The sequence below is a fragment of the Monodon monoceros genome, unplaced genomic scaffold (assembly GCF_005190385.1).
Source record: "Monodon monoceros isolate NGI ecotype Baffin Bay Population unplaced genomic scaffold, NGI_Narwhal_1 Super_Scaffold_2, whole genome shotgun sequence".
NCBI lineage: Eukaryota > Metazoa > Chordata > Mammalia > Artiodactyla > Monodontidae > Monodon > Monodon monoceros.
Window position 1 is genome coordinate 39,964,866 of NW_021703776.1, and position 18,823 is coordinate 39,983,688.

Consider the following 18,823-nt stretch of genomic DNA (forward strand, 5'->3'; position numbering starts at 1 on the left):
CGTGTCCCCTGCATCGGCAGGCGGACTCTCAACCACTGCGCCACCAGGGAAGCCCCACATTCACTTTTAACCCAGTGGTGAGGAGAGGCAGCACCGAGACTGTAGGCAGCAGCCACGCACAGTGGTCAAGGCCAGTGGACAGCAGTGATGTGTACTGAACAGCAAGAAGAGTGGACAAAGTGGACGCTAAGTGTGCACTTAGTGTGTTTTAGTCCACACTAAGTGGACAAAAACAGAAATAGTTTCCAATTTTGCTGAACACTAAATAGGGAGGTGACCTGACCTGGGAAGGAAGATTTTACAGATGGCAGAATCCAACTGCAGCTCCTGGGGACATGCATTTTTATTCACAGAATGAAGTTTTAGACATTTGCTGTCTATTTCTTACTGTGCTAGGTACTCTCACCTGGAGTGTATGCAATCTGCCTAATACGTGGGAAGGTAGATAAGCTCAAGACTCAGTTATCACTTTCCAGGAGATGAGCTGTAACTATCAATCTGTAGATAGAAGACTAGCAGACTCTATGGATTATCCTTATCTAAACACTAACTGCTCCTACATAAATGCAGTTGGTTTTAAAACTTAATCAACCATATGGCTTTGTTCATATATTCACCAACACTATCATCTAAAACACAGGGAATTTTTTAAAGCAATACTATCCTCTAGAAAACAGGAAGACAAATGTAATTGGTTTTCTAGAACCACAAAGTTCCCAGTTAATTGTATTAATTTTCTAAATATTAATGAGCAATGAGTTAGAGCTGTGAGGGTTCCACAGATATAAAGGCAATGTCTTGTCTTCAAGGAATTTAGAGTAGCATTGTTAAGATATAAATTTCATTGGGCAAAGTACTTTGGGGAAGTATAACTAAAATTTTACTCTTTGCCTAAATAGATATCTAAAGGATAATTTAAGAAATATCTGCACAGTTCAACTCTAGATTTTATTTACAAGATTACCAGATGAGCACATCATAAATATCTGATCAACTTCTCAAAAGAATGATTGAATAAATTTTCTTATTTTCAAGTAGTCAATTATGACTTATAGTAACAAGATGAACACAATTCCTATACTGGGAGATCCTCTGGAGATTAATCTATTTTATATGCTATTGTCATATAGTCTAAAATACATAAATTTGGGAGGGATGAATTGGGAGTTTAGGATTAGCAGATGCAAACTATTATGTACAGAATGGATAAACTATAAGGTCCTACTGTACAGCACAGGGAACTATGTTCAATATCCTATGATAAACCATAGTGGAAAAGAATATGAAAAAGAATGTGTGTATATACATATATATATATATGTATAACTGAATCACTTTGCTGTACAGCAGAAATGAACACAACATTGTAAATCAACTATACTTCAATAAAATAAATTTAAAAAAAAATAAAATACATAAGAGAAGTCTTTCAACCACTGGTAGTATCATTCTGACCGTGTTTTCTCTGGCATTTGAGGACCCTCACAACCTGTTACCACTCTAGGACTATGTTTTAGACTGGGTGCATGCTTATCTTCTCAATCAGACAAAAAAATACAGTCTGAACTTTACTGGGAACCAACCCAGTGATCAATAAACACTTACTTATTGGCTCCTCCTCATTAGGGAGGATGCCCACACCCTTGCTCTCCGGGTGTGCATCTCTGCCTTGCTTCTGTCTTAACTAAGCAAACTGTTCCTCTGCCTGCTCTCCCACTTGTTGTTGTGCTATGTCTCTAATAATAAAGTACATGCTTTTACAAAAAGAAAAAAACACTTATTAACTGAGACATCATATGACATTCTAATTTTTCTTTCCAATTTTCTTCTTTTACCCAAATCTAAAATAATGATTGTGCATATGACTTTCCAGGGAGCCTCAGTGTTTTTATATAAGCAAGAAATCTAACAGTTCAACAACAAAGCATCTGCTAACAATCTCCCTGTAGTATTTTTACTGCCAGGATTCCTTTCACTAGCATTTACAATGATTATAGACTTAACAAGTTTATTAAATTACATCGAAAAAAACTCTTTCCAGGTTAGAAGAATTGGTTGTTTTGTTGTTGTTTCAAACAACTTGCTCCTTCTTTATCCTTTTTTTGATATCTACCCAATGCTATCTTTTTAAAAATGAAAGTCTATAAAACATACTGATAAGTTATTCACCTTAGCCATTTTTCCTCAAGGGACTTTTAGCCTCCCTCCTAATGTTTCGAGAATGAGTAGAACCAACAAAGAAAGTTTGAGACCTTCGGGCTAGTGAGATACTTAATTTTCCTTCACATTCATTGATTATTTATTTTAAATATGAAAAGAAAAAAGCTTTACATAATTTACATGCAGCTTTTCATGGTAAATATGTTTACAGTTAGGAGAAAACAAGCACAGAGTATACATGACTTTAATTACAGGCTTTAGTTAGTTCTGCTTATAGGATTACCTTCATATTTAGGCATACAAGCTTTTAAAAGTGCTTAAGATACAGATAAGAGGCTGACCACACATCCTGTTTCCCCAGACGGTTCTTGTTAATGCATGTTGTGTCCTGTCTGGTTAGTGCCCACTATTACTCTCCAGAGTGTTTTGTTTGAAGGATAAATTTATGATCATCCTAGAGATAAGCCACATTAAAATTGTGTGAAAATAATATTGTGATCAAAAGATAGTTGAACTACCTCTAAATAAAGATCAATTTTTCAAAAGACTCTCAGAAAATTTTTTTTCAATATTTTCAGTGTTGAGCACTTGAATGTGTTACAAAGACATGTTCCAAATATTCAGCATTGAATATGGAGTCATGACAATCACATCATTTAACTGGTTGAAAAGTCCTTGACTTCAAGCCATTACCAACCTTCATATATACACTTTCAAAGTTTTTGGAAATAATTTTTTAAAATTCTCATTAAAAATGAGTCACTTAACAGGTCAATTTTATAAGATATTTTGAAAGATTTTTAGATTTTTGGAATCCTCTAGCAAAGTCAACAGTTGCATTAGAGTCTCAGAAAAAGAATTGGTGTTCCATTATCTTAAACGAGGTAACCTTTTTTGTCTGCGTGCTATGGACCATTTTGGACCACTTTTGAAGCCTATGAACCCCTAGTATAAATGTATTTTTTAAACGTATAAAATAAAATACTTAGTATTACAATGGAAACCAATTATATTAGAATACAGCTATCAAAAAATCAAAATATATTTAAAAAAGCAAGCATAAAGTAATAAATAAGCTTCTTCATTTACTCATTAAATAATATTATTGAAAAGCAGGTCTAATAACTGCCATAATTACCAAGTAGTGATGAGCATAAGTGATACTTTGAGGTTATATGCAATATCTATAGTGTGATCTGAAAAGTCACAAGTTCTGCTCATGCTACTATCGTTTACCAACTACATTCACAATTGGAGAAAATTTTCACAAAGAAATCGGTGAAAATGAAGCTGTAATTTTTTTCCCAACCAAGTTCATGAGCTCTTTGAATTCTATTGTTACAGTACAACATTAAGAAAGCCTAGAGGTCAAACTTGTTTATCATAAGTCCATAGGTAATTCATCAAACAACTACCTACCCTTGTAATCAGGCCACAAAAGAACATTTCTGAAAACAGAACTTCCCACTGAATGCTTTTTAACAAAAAAAAAAAAAAAGGCTTTCACTCAAAATTCAGTTCAGATCAAGTGTGAGTGACAGCTGTCCATCATAATGCAGTATAAATTGAATGTACTGAATGGAAACAAAGTCGGTGTTTTCTGTAAGGTAGATAGCTAGTGGGAAGCAGCCGCATGGCACAGGGATATCGGCTAGGTGCTTTGTGACCGCCTGGAGGGGTGGGATAGGGAGGGTGGGAGGGAGGGAGACACAAGAGGGAAGAGATATGGGAACATATGTATATGTATAACTGATTCACTTTGTTATAAAGCAGAAACTAACACACCATTGTAAAGCAATTATACCCCAATAAAGATGTTAAAAAAAAAAAAGTCTGTGTTTTCTAGGATTTTTTAGAAACCAAAAAACAAAGAGCCCCTAAAACACAGACATAGCATTTTATATTAAACAGTATGTCCCTTATCCCTATCACTGATACTTTAAAATCAAAGTTACATTTTTACAAATTTTTTTCTTCAGGTTTGCATTTTCTCATTTTAATTTAACAGCATAATATAGTCATCGACTATTTAAGCTTTTCTTTCTCAGAACTTTGAGTGATATCCAATAAGTAAAGACATCAAAAATACATATGCACAGTTAAGGCCCTCGGCCTCAGTGGTTTCGTTGCCTAGAACAGACTACAAATGACTGGTAATTAAACACAGCCATTGCCTGAGAGACAAGATTGAATCACAGATGATTGGAATCTAAAGGGACCAGAGAAGCCACTTTGTCTAACCCTCACTTTACAAATGAGGAACCAGAGACAATGAGAGTTTAAGGGACTTTCCAAGATGACCATGGAGAAGCTAGCCTGACAGTTAATGCAACACTCCCTCTAGCTCCCTACAAGGGCAAACTGTGTCCCTGGCTCCACTTCTATCAAAGTATAGCTATTGAGACAAGAGGTTATAATCAATTAGAAATACATCTTGTTTATAGATTTTTGCTCCCAAATATGAGAATTAGATGACTTAAATGGTGATCACATCTGCAGAACAGAGGTCTTTAAAAAATATTAAAAGATCAAGAATGTGCTCTAAATAGTTTCAAGGTCTAATGTATTAGTAATGTTAGTCTGACTTCTGAAAACCCAGGTTTCAATAGTCATCCCTTATTTTATTTTTTCAGATGGCCTTTTTTTTTCTAATTATAAAAGGAATACACATCCATTATAATAAATTTTGAAAACACAAAGACAAATGAAGAAGAAAATAACGAGAAGCCATATCCCCAGAGTCAAAGTCATATATTGGTGGTGTTGGTAATATTTCAGCATATTTCTTTCCAGATATAAATGTATATATGAATATATAGCTATATAATGTAAACTTAAATATTAAGATAATAGTACCTAAAATCTTATAGCCTGCCTTTTCTCTTAGCATTGTACCGTGATCATCTTCCCATTGAATTAAAATTATTTCTAAAACATCATTAATGTGAAAGTCTGTGTTTGGTGGTTATTAAAGTAATAAAGTTTAAACACATTATAATCAATAAAATGATCTCATTATATAATTTTCGATTGCTGGATTATGTAGGCTAGCATCGTATCAGGTAACTCTAATGCATTAAATTGCTCTAAATAAAAAATATTAAAAATATATGTTTACAGGATTGTCTTTAGAAAAATTTAAGCGCCCAATGGCTAAAATCATTGGGGGGAAATGCATAATATCCCAGGAAATTAGAGAAAGGAAAACTCAAAGAGATACCTCCTGCTACTATTACATGTGGGAAGATTCAAAAAGGTACAACAGGATATCCTGACAGTGCTCTGTAAAGTCATGAAGGAACACAGTGCTTGGTCAAGGAAGCAGCAACTGGTACAAACATTTAGTGCCTGGCTCATGTAGGAATTCAATAAATATTTGTTGAATGAATAAATGGGAATCAATTTACCAATGTGTATCTAGACACCTGAATATGATTATACCCTTTGACTGATAATCTTACTTAAGGGAATATATACCATATATACACTTGGTCACAAGTAAATGTCCGGGACTTGTATGTTGATTAAGTAAATGACAGAGGTATAAAGAGCCGTACAGACAATTCATACTGATTTAACAACTATACTAAAATTATGTCTTGCCTATACTGTAACTCTTAGTTTAAAATGATTCAAGTATTTAAAATATTGGTGTATTTAATCTCTTGGTATAAGATTTTATTTCATTCTTTTAATGAAATAATTGTTAATTTTAAAATTGAAGAAAATCACTGCGTTAAAAAAAATTTGAGAAGCCCAGATGAAAAAACTATTATGTTTCTTCCAAAATATTTTCTTATAGTCAATCTCAAAGGTTTTGCCCACCTATTTGTCCTTGAATTTCACAGAAGACAGGCACAAGACTTCCTTTGATAGTCATCCCAATGGTGGGAGAAAACAGTCATGATGTTCTATTTTCCTAATACCATGACTTATAAAACCCTGATACTTCCTCTTACCTAACCTTAGCCTAAGTATTAAGAAGTTATCAAATCTAACACACACACTAACACACACAAAACTTAGAGTGGCAAGCTTTCAATACCTTTATAAGCTCTGAGGGTTCATGCCCTTCTTCCACCACAATTAGTTGAGCTCTTCCTTTCCTTTCATTGTCCCGAATGCCAATGGCAACCTGGCTGGCCTTCAGACGCTCATATTTGTTGCAAGAGGATCCACACCACTGGTAAATTTCCTAAAAGAAAAAGACAGATCTTTTGACCCCAGGAATACGTGGAGGACATTCAGTCCTGGTGTAATACACACTGTAATTAATTAGGAGAAAAACAAAAAGGTCTAAAAAATTAAATTAAATTGATCTATTGTTGAGGTATATATAATTTTATATATTTAATTTATACCTCATTCTGTATCCTGTTGCTTTCAGTTAGCATTATAAAGTAAGCATTTTTAAACATGGAAAATATAAATATATACTTCAGCATTCTGTGTATATAATCCACTAAGTATAATTTATAAAAGTAAATTTATATAAATTATTTAAATTTAGAATAATAAATCTAACGTATTTCAGATAGTCAAGAATCTGTTATAGTAGAAATATGCTCTTGATGATCGTAAAACATGACCTATCTCTTTTGTAAAGCAATTTAACAATTCTTATCAAGAATCATAAAAAGAGTTAAAACTCTGACCCAGTAATATCACTATCTGGAATTTATTTTAATAAATTATTCATAAAGAAGAGAAAACAACACATGTACAAGGGTTTTCACTGATGTGATTATATTAGTGAGGCATTGGGAAGACATTAAATGTTCAACAATAGGATTACAGTAATATAAATTATGATATATAGAAAAAATACTTAAACATCAAAATTATACTTTAACAGAAATTTAGAAAAACAGAAAGAGCAGTTTGATATATTGTAAATTATATACATTAGTTGCCACTTAGATTAAAATATATATTTTAGACTTAGGTACAGTGTTCAGAAAGTATACAGTAACATGTAAAATAATAAAATGTCATTTTCTCCATTAAATGTGGTTTAACAAAAGAAAGAAAGAAATGTAATGGTACCCAGGCCTGGTAGGATGTGGGAGTGGGTATTATCACACACTATTTGGGTGGTAGATACTGACACAGGCTTTTTTTGAGGGCACTTTGGTGTCATACCAAAAAATTATATATGATTTTAAAATCAGGAAATTCCATTTCTAGGAATCTATTTTATAGAACTATTCAAACATGGGATGCAAAAACAAAGAAACAAACAAAACAAACACAAATGCCCATCAATAGGGAGATGGCCATATAAATGTCATTATGTGGATACTATAGACTATTCTTCAGTGGTAAGAAATTGAGGACAATGTTTAAACACCAATGTTAAAAATATCCAGGTATTTCATAAATAACATAAAGCCGCAGAATAATATAGCTCCATTAAAGTACAGAAACAAAAATATAAGCTCTGTTTCTGTCTTTGCAGAAAAAGATTTTTAAAGATACAGAGTATCTTTAATACATGGGAAGGGGCATGTATTTGCAGAAAGAAAGCCTTCAGTTTTTGCTGTATCTAAATCAGTGTTTTTTCCTTTTCTTTTTTAAATGTCACTCACATTTATTAGCTGCCTATTAGGAGCTAGATGTTGGGAATAAAGAGATGAATGAGCGAAAACTAGCAAGGAGAGACTGACATGTGGACAACTAATGCTAATAATATGTTTGTACAACACTTAGTTTTCAAAACGTTTCCACACATACTTCCCGTAGTCAATCCGGAGAGGGGGTTGCTTTGTGGTTATTGCTTTGTGGTTAAGTACAATATAAAGGAGACAGACCAGCAGCCACTTTCTATGTGGCTTTATGTTTGCAATTTTTAAAAGAGGAAATAAATTAATAACAGCAAATAAAAGGGCACCCCAAAATTCAGAGACACAGGCTCTTTTCTTTAATCACAAGACATTTCCAGTCCAGAGTCATTTCTCCATTCAAAAATAGTTCACTGATTACCTGAAATTGGGCAGGATCCCTCTCCCTGGGGGCACAACCTGAAAGCACACAGGCTGGCAACAGTCTCTCTGTCCCCTTAAACCGGCCCCCCACTCCCATGATCCTGCTTCACCTTTTCCACATTCCTCTTCAAGAATAAAATATAAGTCTTAGGAATTCAAGCCTTTATAAGAAGTAAAAGAAAAAGAGACTGTGCTTTGCAATTCCTTTCATTTTAGAATCTAATTTAGTTATTCAACATTGTTAAGGGGTGTTTCTTTTCTGTTTTTCAGAGAATTGCGTGCCACTATTGTTTCCGCTCTAACCTCTTTTCCATACCCGGGCATCTGAACATGAGGCTCACATTTGAATACCAGGCCCAGACGAACAGTTACAAAGAGTGAAAATAAATGGTTCCCAACGAACGATCAGCTAACGTCTAATCACTGAGCATTAAAATCAGGTGGTGGAGTAAGATGGTGATTTTTTTTTTTTTTTAAAAATGGATACCTGAGCCTACCCTTCGGGACTCTCAGGTGTGTTCTGGGCAGCCGCATTTATTGAATGCTCCCTAGATGATTCTAAGCATTAAACCAAGGCTGAGAAGCTCTGCTGGTCCCCGGGAGCACCCGTTGCATCAGGCAGGTGTTACAGGGAATCTGTAATTTCTAGTTACCCAAGGCAGCCAAGCAGGCTACTCTGCCAGTGCACTTAGGCTCTTAGCCTAGGTTCCTTTTCTACCTTATTCCATGACATTTTGCAAATGATTCTTTTCTTAGTAGATCTGAGAAAGCAAACTTCCAATTTTTACATAACAATGAAATATAGGAAGTGGATCAGAAGTTAGCTCTCTAGATATCTCAGGCTTGTAAACAACTTTCATTACTGATTTGCTCTGTATATTTATATTCATCTAATAGATGTTTATATTCTCCCTACCTTAGCTGTATAAATGGCCTCTCATCCACTTCAAAGAGATTATATAAAATCACACTAAATTTTTTTTTAACATCTTTATTGGGGTAAAATTGCTTTACAATGGTGTGTTAGTTTCTGCTGTATAACAAAGTGAATCAGCTACACATATACATATATCCCCATATCCCCTCCCTCTTGCGTCTGCCTCCCACCCTCTCTATCCCACCCATCTAGGTGGTCACAAAGCACTGAGCTGATCTCCCTGGGCTATGCAGCTGCTTCCCAATACCTATCTATTTTACATTTGGTAGTGTATATATGTCCTTGCCACTCTCTCACTTCGTCCCAGCTTACCCTTCCCCCTCCCCACGTCCTCAAGTCCATTCTCTATGTCTGCATCTCTATTCCTGTCCTGCCCCTAGGCTCTTCAGAACCTTTTCTTCTTTTTTTATTTTTAGACACCATATATATATGTGTTAGCATACGATATTTGTTTTTCTCTTTCTGACTTACTTCACTCTGTATGACAGACTCCAGGTACATCCAACTCACTACAAATAACTCAATTTCGTTTCTTTTTATGGCTGACTAATATTCCATTGTATATATGTGCCACATCTTCTTTATCCATTCATCTGTCTTGGACACTTAGGTTGCTTCCATGTCCTGGCCATTGTAAATAGAGCTGCAATGAACATTGTGGTACATGACTCTTTTTGAATTATGGTTTTCTTAGGGTATATGCCCAGTAGTGGGACTGCTGGGTCATATGGTAGTTCTATTTTTAGTTTTTTAAGGAACCTCCGTACTGTTCTCCATAGTGGCTGTATCAATTTACATTCCCACCAACAGTGCAAGAGGGTTCCTTTTTCTACACACCCTCTCCAGCATTTATTGTTTGTAGGTTTTTTGATGATGGCCATTCTGACTGGTGTGAGGTGATACTTCATTGTAGTTTTGATTTGCATTTCTCTAATGATTAGTGAAAATCACACTAAATTTTATTAGTATCTGTAAAGCATTAAGGAAGTCTGGTAAAATGTGTTTAAAAAGAATTATAGCTAATGATAATTTTCTAAATATAATTATTATTTAACATAGAATTTTACAATATTCTTTGGATCCCAAAATATTTTCCATGATATTACTTTGGGTTGGGAGTCTTATGTGCAGTATCAATTCACAGATAAATTTAGTTGTAGAAAATATTCCTCACCATTGCTTAGAGACCAGTTTCAACCTTTAAAATAGCAAAAACATATCTAGGAAATACTCATAAAAATAATAAAACTTTTAATAGTGAAGTTTTCCTTTTAATTCAAAGATGACTAAATCACTAAAGAAAGTGTTACCAAAAAAATTTTCTTACTGAGCATGAAAATTTATGTTTTGTGTTATGCTTACTCTTTCATTACTTTCACCTTATTTTGTGCTATTTCTATAAGTGACATATTATCTTATTTACTAGACTTAATTTTCAGTGGTTAACTCAGACAAGAAATGCAATAGAATGTGGACTTTAATTTTACATTGCTAAAAGCCAAAACCGTTTAAAAAATTAATTAAAAAACCCTTTTCATTCAATGCTAATTACTTTTTATACAAATATAGTTTGTTCAATAATGGTAGCAGTGGGGCTTCCCTGGTGGCGCAGTGGTTGAGAATCTGCCTGCCAATGCAGGGGACACGGGTTCGAGCCCTGGTCTGGGAGGATCCCACATGCCACGGAGCGGCTGGGCCCGTGAGCCACAACTGCTGAGCCTGCGCGTCTGGAGCCTGTGCTCCGCAACAAGAGAGGCCACGATGGTGAGAGGCCCACGCACCGTGATGAAGAGTGGCCTCCGCTTGCCACAACTAGAGAAAGCCCTCACACAGAAACGAAGACCCAACACAGCAAAAATAAATAAATAAATAAATAAACTCCTACCCCCAACATCTAAAAAAAAAAAAAAAATCAACAGTACCTCAATCCAAATTAAAAAAAAAAATAATAATGGTAGCAGTACATTAAAACATGTTTTAAATTTTAAACAGAATTTGAGCAATTCATTAAATTTGAGCAATTTATATTCCACCACGTGTAGATGATGTGTTTAAGACATCTTATTTTAACAGAGCTGTACAGTGATGAGATGAATGTGTGTAGTACTATTAATAAACTGTGTTAGCCCAACACTTACTCTATTCAGAGGTAGTTGGTTAAGACTATTCACCACTGCGGGCACAAGGAAACTTTGTACTCAATCGGCCCCATGCTTGAAAAACTCTCCTATAATGCAACTTAACCTTTTTTTTAGAGGGCATGGGCTGAAAAAAAGAAATTCTGCATAGAGCTAAAAGATGTCTGAATTGATATGATAGGTTGATATGTATTATTACAACCAGAAAAAGTTTTCATTATAATTTAAATTGTTTTATTTGTAATACTTTAATGGGATTTAGATGAAAAACCTTTTGTAAATGTGATTTAAGTGTACTAGACACTGAAAATTGTAGAACAAACATGGTTTCAGAGGCAACTATTTTACCTTCTAAGATCCTAAGGGATTTAACAGCTCAACACTAAATGTCATGTTTGGGGAGGGAGGGAAGGATATAAAAACTCCCTGTAAATATGGAAATATCCATTCAATTTAGAATGAAGTCCACTTAAATTTTGGCTGAAATTTGCTGACGTACATGTTGCCCACGAACATCCTCTAGTAGAAGTTTGTGAAACTATAATTAACTCAATGTACAAACTATTAAAGGAAAACAAAATCACTCTGGATAGTTTGAAAAGGAAAAAATAAGGGAGTAAAGAGAAACTGTTACTGGCAATTAGTTCGGACCACCAAGTAACAAGAAATCAAAACAAATGAGTGATATTCATAGAAACAACCACACTGGGGGCAGACCTAGAGGTTTCTAAAATTTCCTTTAAACTACATGGTCAGAGTTAACAAGTCAAACATCAAAGGGCAGCCAAACCTCATTTGGGGGCAGGAAATAAGAGCAGAAATAAAACAATGGTCAATGATGCCCTTGAAGGGAAGCAAGATTAAAAGAGACCCCCAAACAGCCATGTGATGGTGACTCATAACATGGGCAAAGAATTCAGATGGAATTGCTGCTCTTTTGTCCTTTTCTAACTTTTTTATTCTAAATACATCTAAAAGTTTATAAAACGGGTGGGGGCAGACTTCTTTCTCTCCCTTGCTTCCACTGGCTTTATTTTTCCTGTGTTTAGTTTTCCCTTAGATCTAGTTAACCAAATATAGAAGTTCATTCAGATACCCCTCTAGGCTGGAGATTCTCCAAAAACTGCTTAACAGCCACTATGGAGAACAGTATGGAAGTTCCTTAAAAAACTAAAAATAGAACTACCATATGACCCAGCAGTCCCACTACTGGGCATATACCCAGAGAAAACCATAATTCAAAAAGAGTCATGTACCACAATGTTCATTGCAGCTCTATTTACAATGGCTAGGACATGGAAGCAACCTAAGTGTCCAAGACAGATGAATGGATAAAGAAGATGTGGCACATATATACAATGGAACATTACTCAGCCATAAAAAGAAACGAAATTGAGTTATTTGTAGTGAGGTGGATGGACCTAGAGTCTGTCATACAGAGTGAAGTAAGTCAGAAAGAGAAAAATACCGTATGCTAACACATATATACGGCATCTTAAAAAAAAAAAAAGGTTCTGAAGAACCTAGGGGCAGGACAGGAATAAAGATGCAGACGTGGAGAATGAACTTGAGGACACGGGGAGGGGGAAGGGTAAGCTGGGATGAAGTGAGAGAGTGGCATGGACATATATACACTACCAAATGTAAAATAGACAGCTAGTGGGAAGCAGTCGTATAGCACAGGGAGATCAGCTCGGTGCTTTGTGACCACCTAGAGGGGTGGGATAGGGAGGGTGGGAGGGAGGGAGACACAAGAGGGAGGAGATATGGCGATATATGTATATGTATAGCAGATTCACTTTGTTATAAAGCAGAAACTAACACACCATTGTAAAGCAATTATACTCCAATAATGGGGTGTGTGTATATGTATGGCTGATTCGCTTTGTTGTAGGGCGGAGGCTAGCACACCATTGTGGAGCAATTGTACTCCAATAAAGATGTTGAAAAAAAAAGATGTTAAAAAAATGATAATGTCTTCTGCAATACTTCTAGGACCTACCTTCTTTAACTTTAAAACATGACTTTTTTTAGTTTTTGATAAACAAATATTTATTTACATTCTATTTTGTTGTTGTTTAAAGCCAAGCCAACTCAATATCCTTCAATGACATGTATACGTGTTCTAAAAAACATCTCTGACTGAAGGATGTAAGTTGGATGCAGAGGGTGTTTATGGTTACTGAAGGCAGGGCGACCAGAAAGGAAGGAGTTATATGTGAGGTAAGACAAAGCAGTGGTGATGGAGAAGAGGAGAAGGATACAGGGATTTATAAGGTTAAAGCCTACAGGGTCGGTCAACCATGTCTTTGGATGGGTACTAGAGGACCGGGAATGGGGGAAATGACTTGGACAAATCTAGCTTGGCTGTGGCAGTGATGCCACTTACTGGGAACAGGTGACAGCTTTTGGAGCATTCTTTTTGTAGCAAGAGAAGGTGAAATTGGGTTCTCTGTACTAGTCAAAGTATTTGGCAAATCATATATATTTATTTTTCAAAAATAATTTCTTCCAGCCACAGAAGTAGGTGATTCAACTATTTTTAACTAACTTACTGGTTCTTCGAACATATGATTGTGAATTTCCCAGCACCATTAGACATTTCCCATATTGAAATAGGGACGTTCACTGTACAATATAATAATCTGGGGGTAGAGCTTAAAAAGAACCTACACCAAGACTTCCCTGGCGGTCCAGTGGTTAAGACTCCACACTTCCAATGCAGGGGGCATGGGTTCAATCCCTAGTTGGGGAACGAAGATCCTACATGCCTCACAGCCTGGCCAAAAGAAAAACCACCCTACACCAAAGGCCCGTCCCAAAACCTTAAAATCAGAATCTTCAGGAGTCAAATCACAGGCATCAGTATTTTTAAAACCTCTTCTAAATGACGCCAGTGTGAAACCATGATTGAGAATTAAAATATAACTCCTAATATCTTGAGAGCCGTCTTTCCTAGGGCCCTCATCCATTCTCCAGTTACAGCCTGTGTGTAGCTCCATTCCAGCACTTCTCACATTCTACCTGGTCATACTCTGACTTGTGTATGTGTTTCTCTCTCTCACCACTTCATGGCACCTGGAGGCCAAAGGCTACCTGGTTTTCATCTTTACACTCCAAGCACCCAGCACTTTACACTAAGCACACACTAAATGCCATTCATCCATACTTTTATTACAGGGTAAATATCAGAGATTTAAAATTAGGTTTATCTTTCCCATTATCTTTATTTTGTGGCCTGAAGGCTCTTCCCAGTAAATCTAGTGGGATGCATTACTTTGGAGTAAGGACAAATTTATCCAGAACAAAGAAGATATTGCTCAGCTCTCAGTTTTAAAATAAGCCTTCTTAAGTCACAGTAGAGACAAAAGTCTGAAAGACAACATAGTTTTAATTTAAAAGAACCTTGATTTTCCTAGAGTTAAGTGTTCTGCAGGGGAGGATTGAGGATGTGGTCTAGAAAGTTGGTTTTGCATAACGAGAGCCACAGTCTTGGCCTCAGGGGCCATTGTGTATTGAAGAAACCACGGAGAAGGCAACACTGTGAAATGGTATAAGCCTAGTTTGTCTGATCCAAGAAAAGTAGGTGATTACAAGGGAACCAGGAAACTTGATCAGATGCAATCAATTTTTGAGAAGAGCTCGGTAAATGTCTACTCCTACTTATCTGTCATACATTCATCCATGATCCCAAGCATTAGAGCAGAAACAACTCTGGTCAGTGTCCAGGCAGTTGGACCAAAGGGTACTGGTAACGTTTTGGATATACTGTCCCCACAACTCCAGTGTGGCATGGGAAAAACTAAGTAGAGTTCCTGAGGGCAGATGCAGTAGTGGCTGATAGAACCAGAAAGGGTCTTGCAGCAGATATGTGGGCATCTCAGAAGACCAAAATGAGGCCATGAATATTTTCCAGCAAGTGTCTTAGGACAGAGGCCAAAGCCCAGAGCTCAAGATTCAATGAAATAGTGATGCCTCAATGAAGCTTAGAGAGGAGGGAGGCTGAAGACTGAAAACCAGACTCATGCTTCCATTCTCAACCCTGTCCCCTATCCCAGGCAATAATATTACATATGCATCCTCTGGGATGGGGAAGGGTGTGGGTGGGATAATCTGATTTTCTTTAATGACAAACAAAATTCACCTTAATAAGGCAAGACACTTTTAACCTTCCTGTGGAAATAGAAGGTTGACAATAAAACAAGGTTGAGTTGTAGATTGAAAAAAAAATTGCATCTCTATACACATGACTGTATTTGAGACTGTGTGCTTTAAGCTGGACAGATAGACATTTGTTGAAATGTTTGCTGAGTGACTGTAAGTTCTGGGCCATAGACTAGGAACAAAGAGAGTGAGTGAGGCTAATAAGTGAATGTGCAGGCAGTGTGGAAAGTGCTGAGAGGCAAGTCTCAGCATGGTGATAGGAAAGTTAAGAGCATGCCCAACTCTACAAGGTGTGACATGGGACAGGACAAGGAGGAGAGGGGAATTAGTGAACACATTATAAAGAAGGCAATCTGAGTTGAATTTGAGGGTGAGATGATATTGGATGCTCGGCAGAGAAAGGTGAGTAGAAGAGGAGAGTATTCTAAGCAAAGGAAACCTGCAAAAAAGCAAAAGCATGGCGACTTGAGGGAAAGTGTAAGGCACAGGGTCCTGAGACAGTACTGTGATGATGAAGAGGATGGGAAGCATTCAAGGGACACTTAGAAGGAAAAATAGACTGAATGTGATTGATTGCATGTGCAGCACTTGGGAGAAGTTGTCAGGATGTCTCCTGGATCTGGGGTTTGAGGGCCTGAGTGAGCAGTGGTTCTATTCACAAGAAAAGGACAAGAGGAGAAATCATTTTGGAATGAGAGGGTGAAACTGATGAGCTCTGTTTTTCGATTTATCAAGTCTGAGGTTCTCATGATATACACAAGCTGAAATATCTCGGAGGCAATCTGAAATACTGACAGAGAGCTCACGCAAGAGGTCTGAGCTGGACTATAATGCTGAGATTTACTAGGGGGTGAGCAGTTGAAGCTCTGGGTAAGGATGAGTTTGCTCAGGAAGAATGTATAAAGAAAAGACAATGATCAAAAGTAGAATCCTTAAAAAAGCAACAACTTGTGGCAGTGGGCAGACCATGTGAACAATGAGAAAGAGTGGCTTGAAAGGGAGGAGAAACAGGAAGCCAGGGAAGAAGTGAGACTGAAGGAAAAGGGAATAGTCAAGTGTCAACTGAGCACAGGGGCAAGTGGAAAATGATCAGTGGCCACTGGATTTAGCAGATGCTAAATCAGAAGATACTCATCGGAAGAATAGTTTCAAAGAAATGGTGGTAGTGAAAGTCAGAAGACGTGGGTTGAAGGCCAACTGGTCAATGAGGAAGTGTAGGCTGCTTTTTCAAAGCAGCATGACTGACTATGAGAGAGGGTGGGATAGATTACAAATAGCAAAGGCAGTAGGGCAATGCTGCATAACTGACCAAACAAGTTAACAAGGAAACAGAACATGCAGAACACCACGATTAAAAACTCACCACAGGTTCCTATTCCTGTGAAACATAATTCTCCACTAGTGGCTGGCTCTGACATGTATTTCTAAAAGAGTTAACGCCATATCCCAAACTCTAAGAATATGGGCTCTTTTCATTATCATTCACTTCTGGGGTTACTGATGCTTTGTTGAAATATTGAGATATAATTTTATTAATTTCTATATATTCCTCATATCTTTAAAAATAGTGGAAAGTAATGATTTATAAATTCACCAACATTAAAATATATATTTCAAAAGCATTTTCCAACAATTCAGTAAATTCCAAATTGCTGAAGTCTAGCCACATCCCATATTATTTTCTGAAAATACACTAAATATAAGACAACTTATCCAAATCATCCTCTAAGATGTTGATGTTGTAATTAAATGAATAATTTTACAATCTCATGCTTTAGGTTGAAAAGGTTATGCTGTCATGTCTAGAGAATATTTACTGTGGTCTAAAATCCTACCACAGTAAATGTTTCTAAGGTATATGGCACATCACCTTAATACCAGTGATCGTTTATCATAAAAGGCTCACTTCCCTCAAACACAATCAAGATATGGGATTTAGGTTATATCCATAACCTTAGTGTTGGCCAGCTGGCTTTAGTTTGGTGACAGCTCTAGAGGTTCAACCTATCTTTTTCATACCTGGGTAATAAAACAAGATTGAAGAGATGGCATTGGCTTCCCTTTGTGCCCACTAAAGCAGAAAGCGGTCATGAAATAATTAACTCAGTAACTGTTATAAAAATACTATGATAAAGAAAATTTTGATTCCCTTCTTGGTTTACTGTGACACACCCTAAAAATAAAGTTCCCAAGGTAACTGCAAGATCTTATCACCTTTTAGAAACTTTTGGCGACATAACAACTGGTTAAAGGTTAATTACACAAACACAGATCATGTGGGTATTTGTTCTAAAGTACTTAGGAATCCAGGGCTTGATTCTTACTAGAATATCCCTGTGAGGTGTGGGAAAGTTCCACAACATAAGAGAAAATCAGCTTCAAGTATCTCTGCAACAAAATCATTCCAAATGTCTCTAACCAACCATGAGAGCAGGAGATAACTTGAAATTCATTAAAGAAAACTAACTACATAAAATAAAGAAAATTTACTATTAAACAGGTGAATGTCCTCGAATCGTATTATAGAGACTCTGTCCCTATTACATGAGGCTGGATTTGTGGGGACTACTTCTATGCGCAGATATTACCTATGGGAAGAGAGCGTATGTTACTAGAGCTAGAACTGGTCTATCACAGCATTCAACTACCTAGCCCATTGTGGAAACTCAATACTTGTTCAACAAAATAATAAATAATTTCATTAATAACACTACTTTCAGTAGATTCTAAGCCATATTAGACATAATCAATTCTGAATTCAGCAGATTCTGAAACTATTGCAAGACACTCTGTTATAGAGGCACATCATCTTCTATACTACCAAGTTCACTCAGTGGAATGAAAAGGATGTGACAGAAACAGAAACACCCAGGTCCTATCCCAGATCACCACTCAACCTGCATTAATGCAAGTGACTTCCTCACACCTTCTAAGGCATTTCTTCCTCTTGTGAAACTGGGATGGTGACTGCGATTTCCAGATATGACTGTGTGTCAGATGGGACTGAATTAGAGTCGGCTAACGTCAGCAGTGTCATTAGAAACCACAGTTAAGATGAAAAAAAAAGAAGGAAAAAGAAATAAGGAAGTTAAGGCTCCAAGAGGTTAATGACTTGCTCAGGACCAAAGAGCAGAGAGTTGGAAAGCTCAGTTGGATACTATTCATGACAAAGAGATTATTGCATTTGTAGAGCAATTACATTACACATAAAATACTTTTTTTAGAAAAGAAACATTTTCAAGTAATGGCAGTGATGAATTACATTATCAGTGGGAAGTAGATAGGGGCCTCAAAGCTCATCTAATCAAATACCCGACTTTTATAGATGAGAACCTGAGATTACACTAAACTCAGATGAAAACTGAGGTCCACTTTCTCCATGAACAATACCACCTTACGTGTAAAATACTTTATAAATTATAAAGGGATAAAGGGCTATA

At 36.4% G+C, this 18,823-nt stretch overlaps 1 protein-coding gene across 4 annotated transcripts in view; it reads right to left on the reverse strand.

Moving 5' to 3' along the window:
• SCIN (scinderin) overlaps positions 1-18,823 on the reverse strand; it is an 80,772-nt gene that overhangs the window by 47,915 nt on the left and 14,034 nt on the right. For all 4 annotated transcript variants that reach the window (XM_029234232.1, XM_029234233.1, XM_029234235.1 and 1 more), the window contains one exon: positions 6,206-6,355. In XM_029234232.1, coding sequence (XP_029090065.1) covers positions 6,206-6,355 — 150 coding nt within the window. The remainder of the gene's footprint in view (positions 1-6,205; positions 6,356-18,823) is intronic.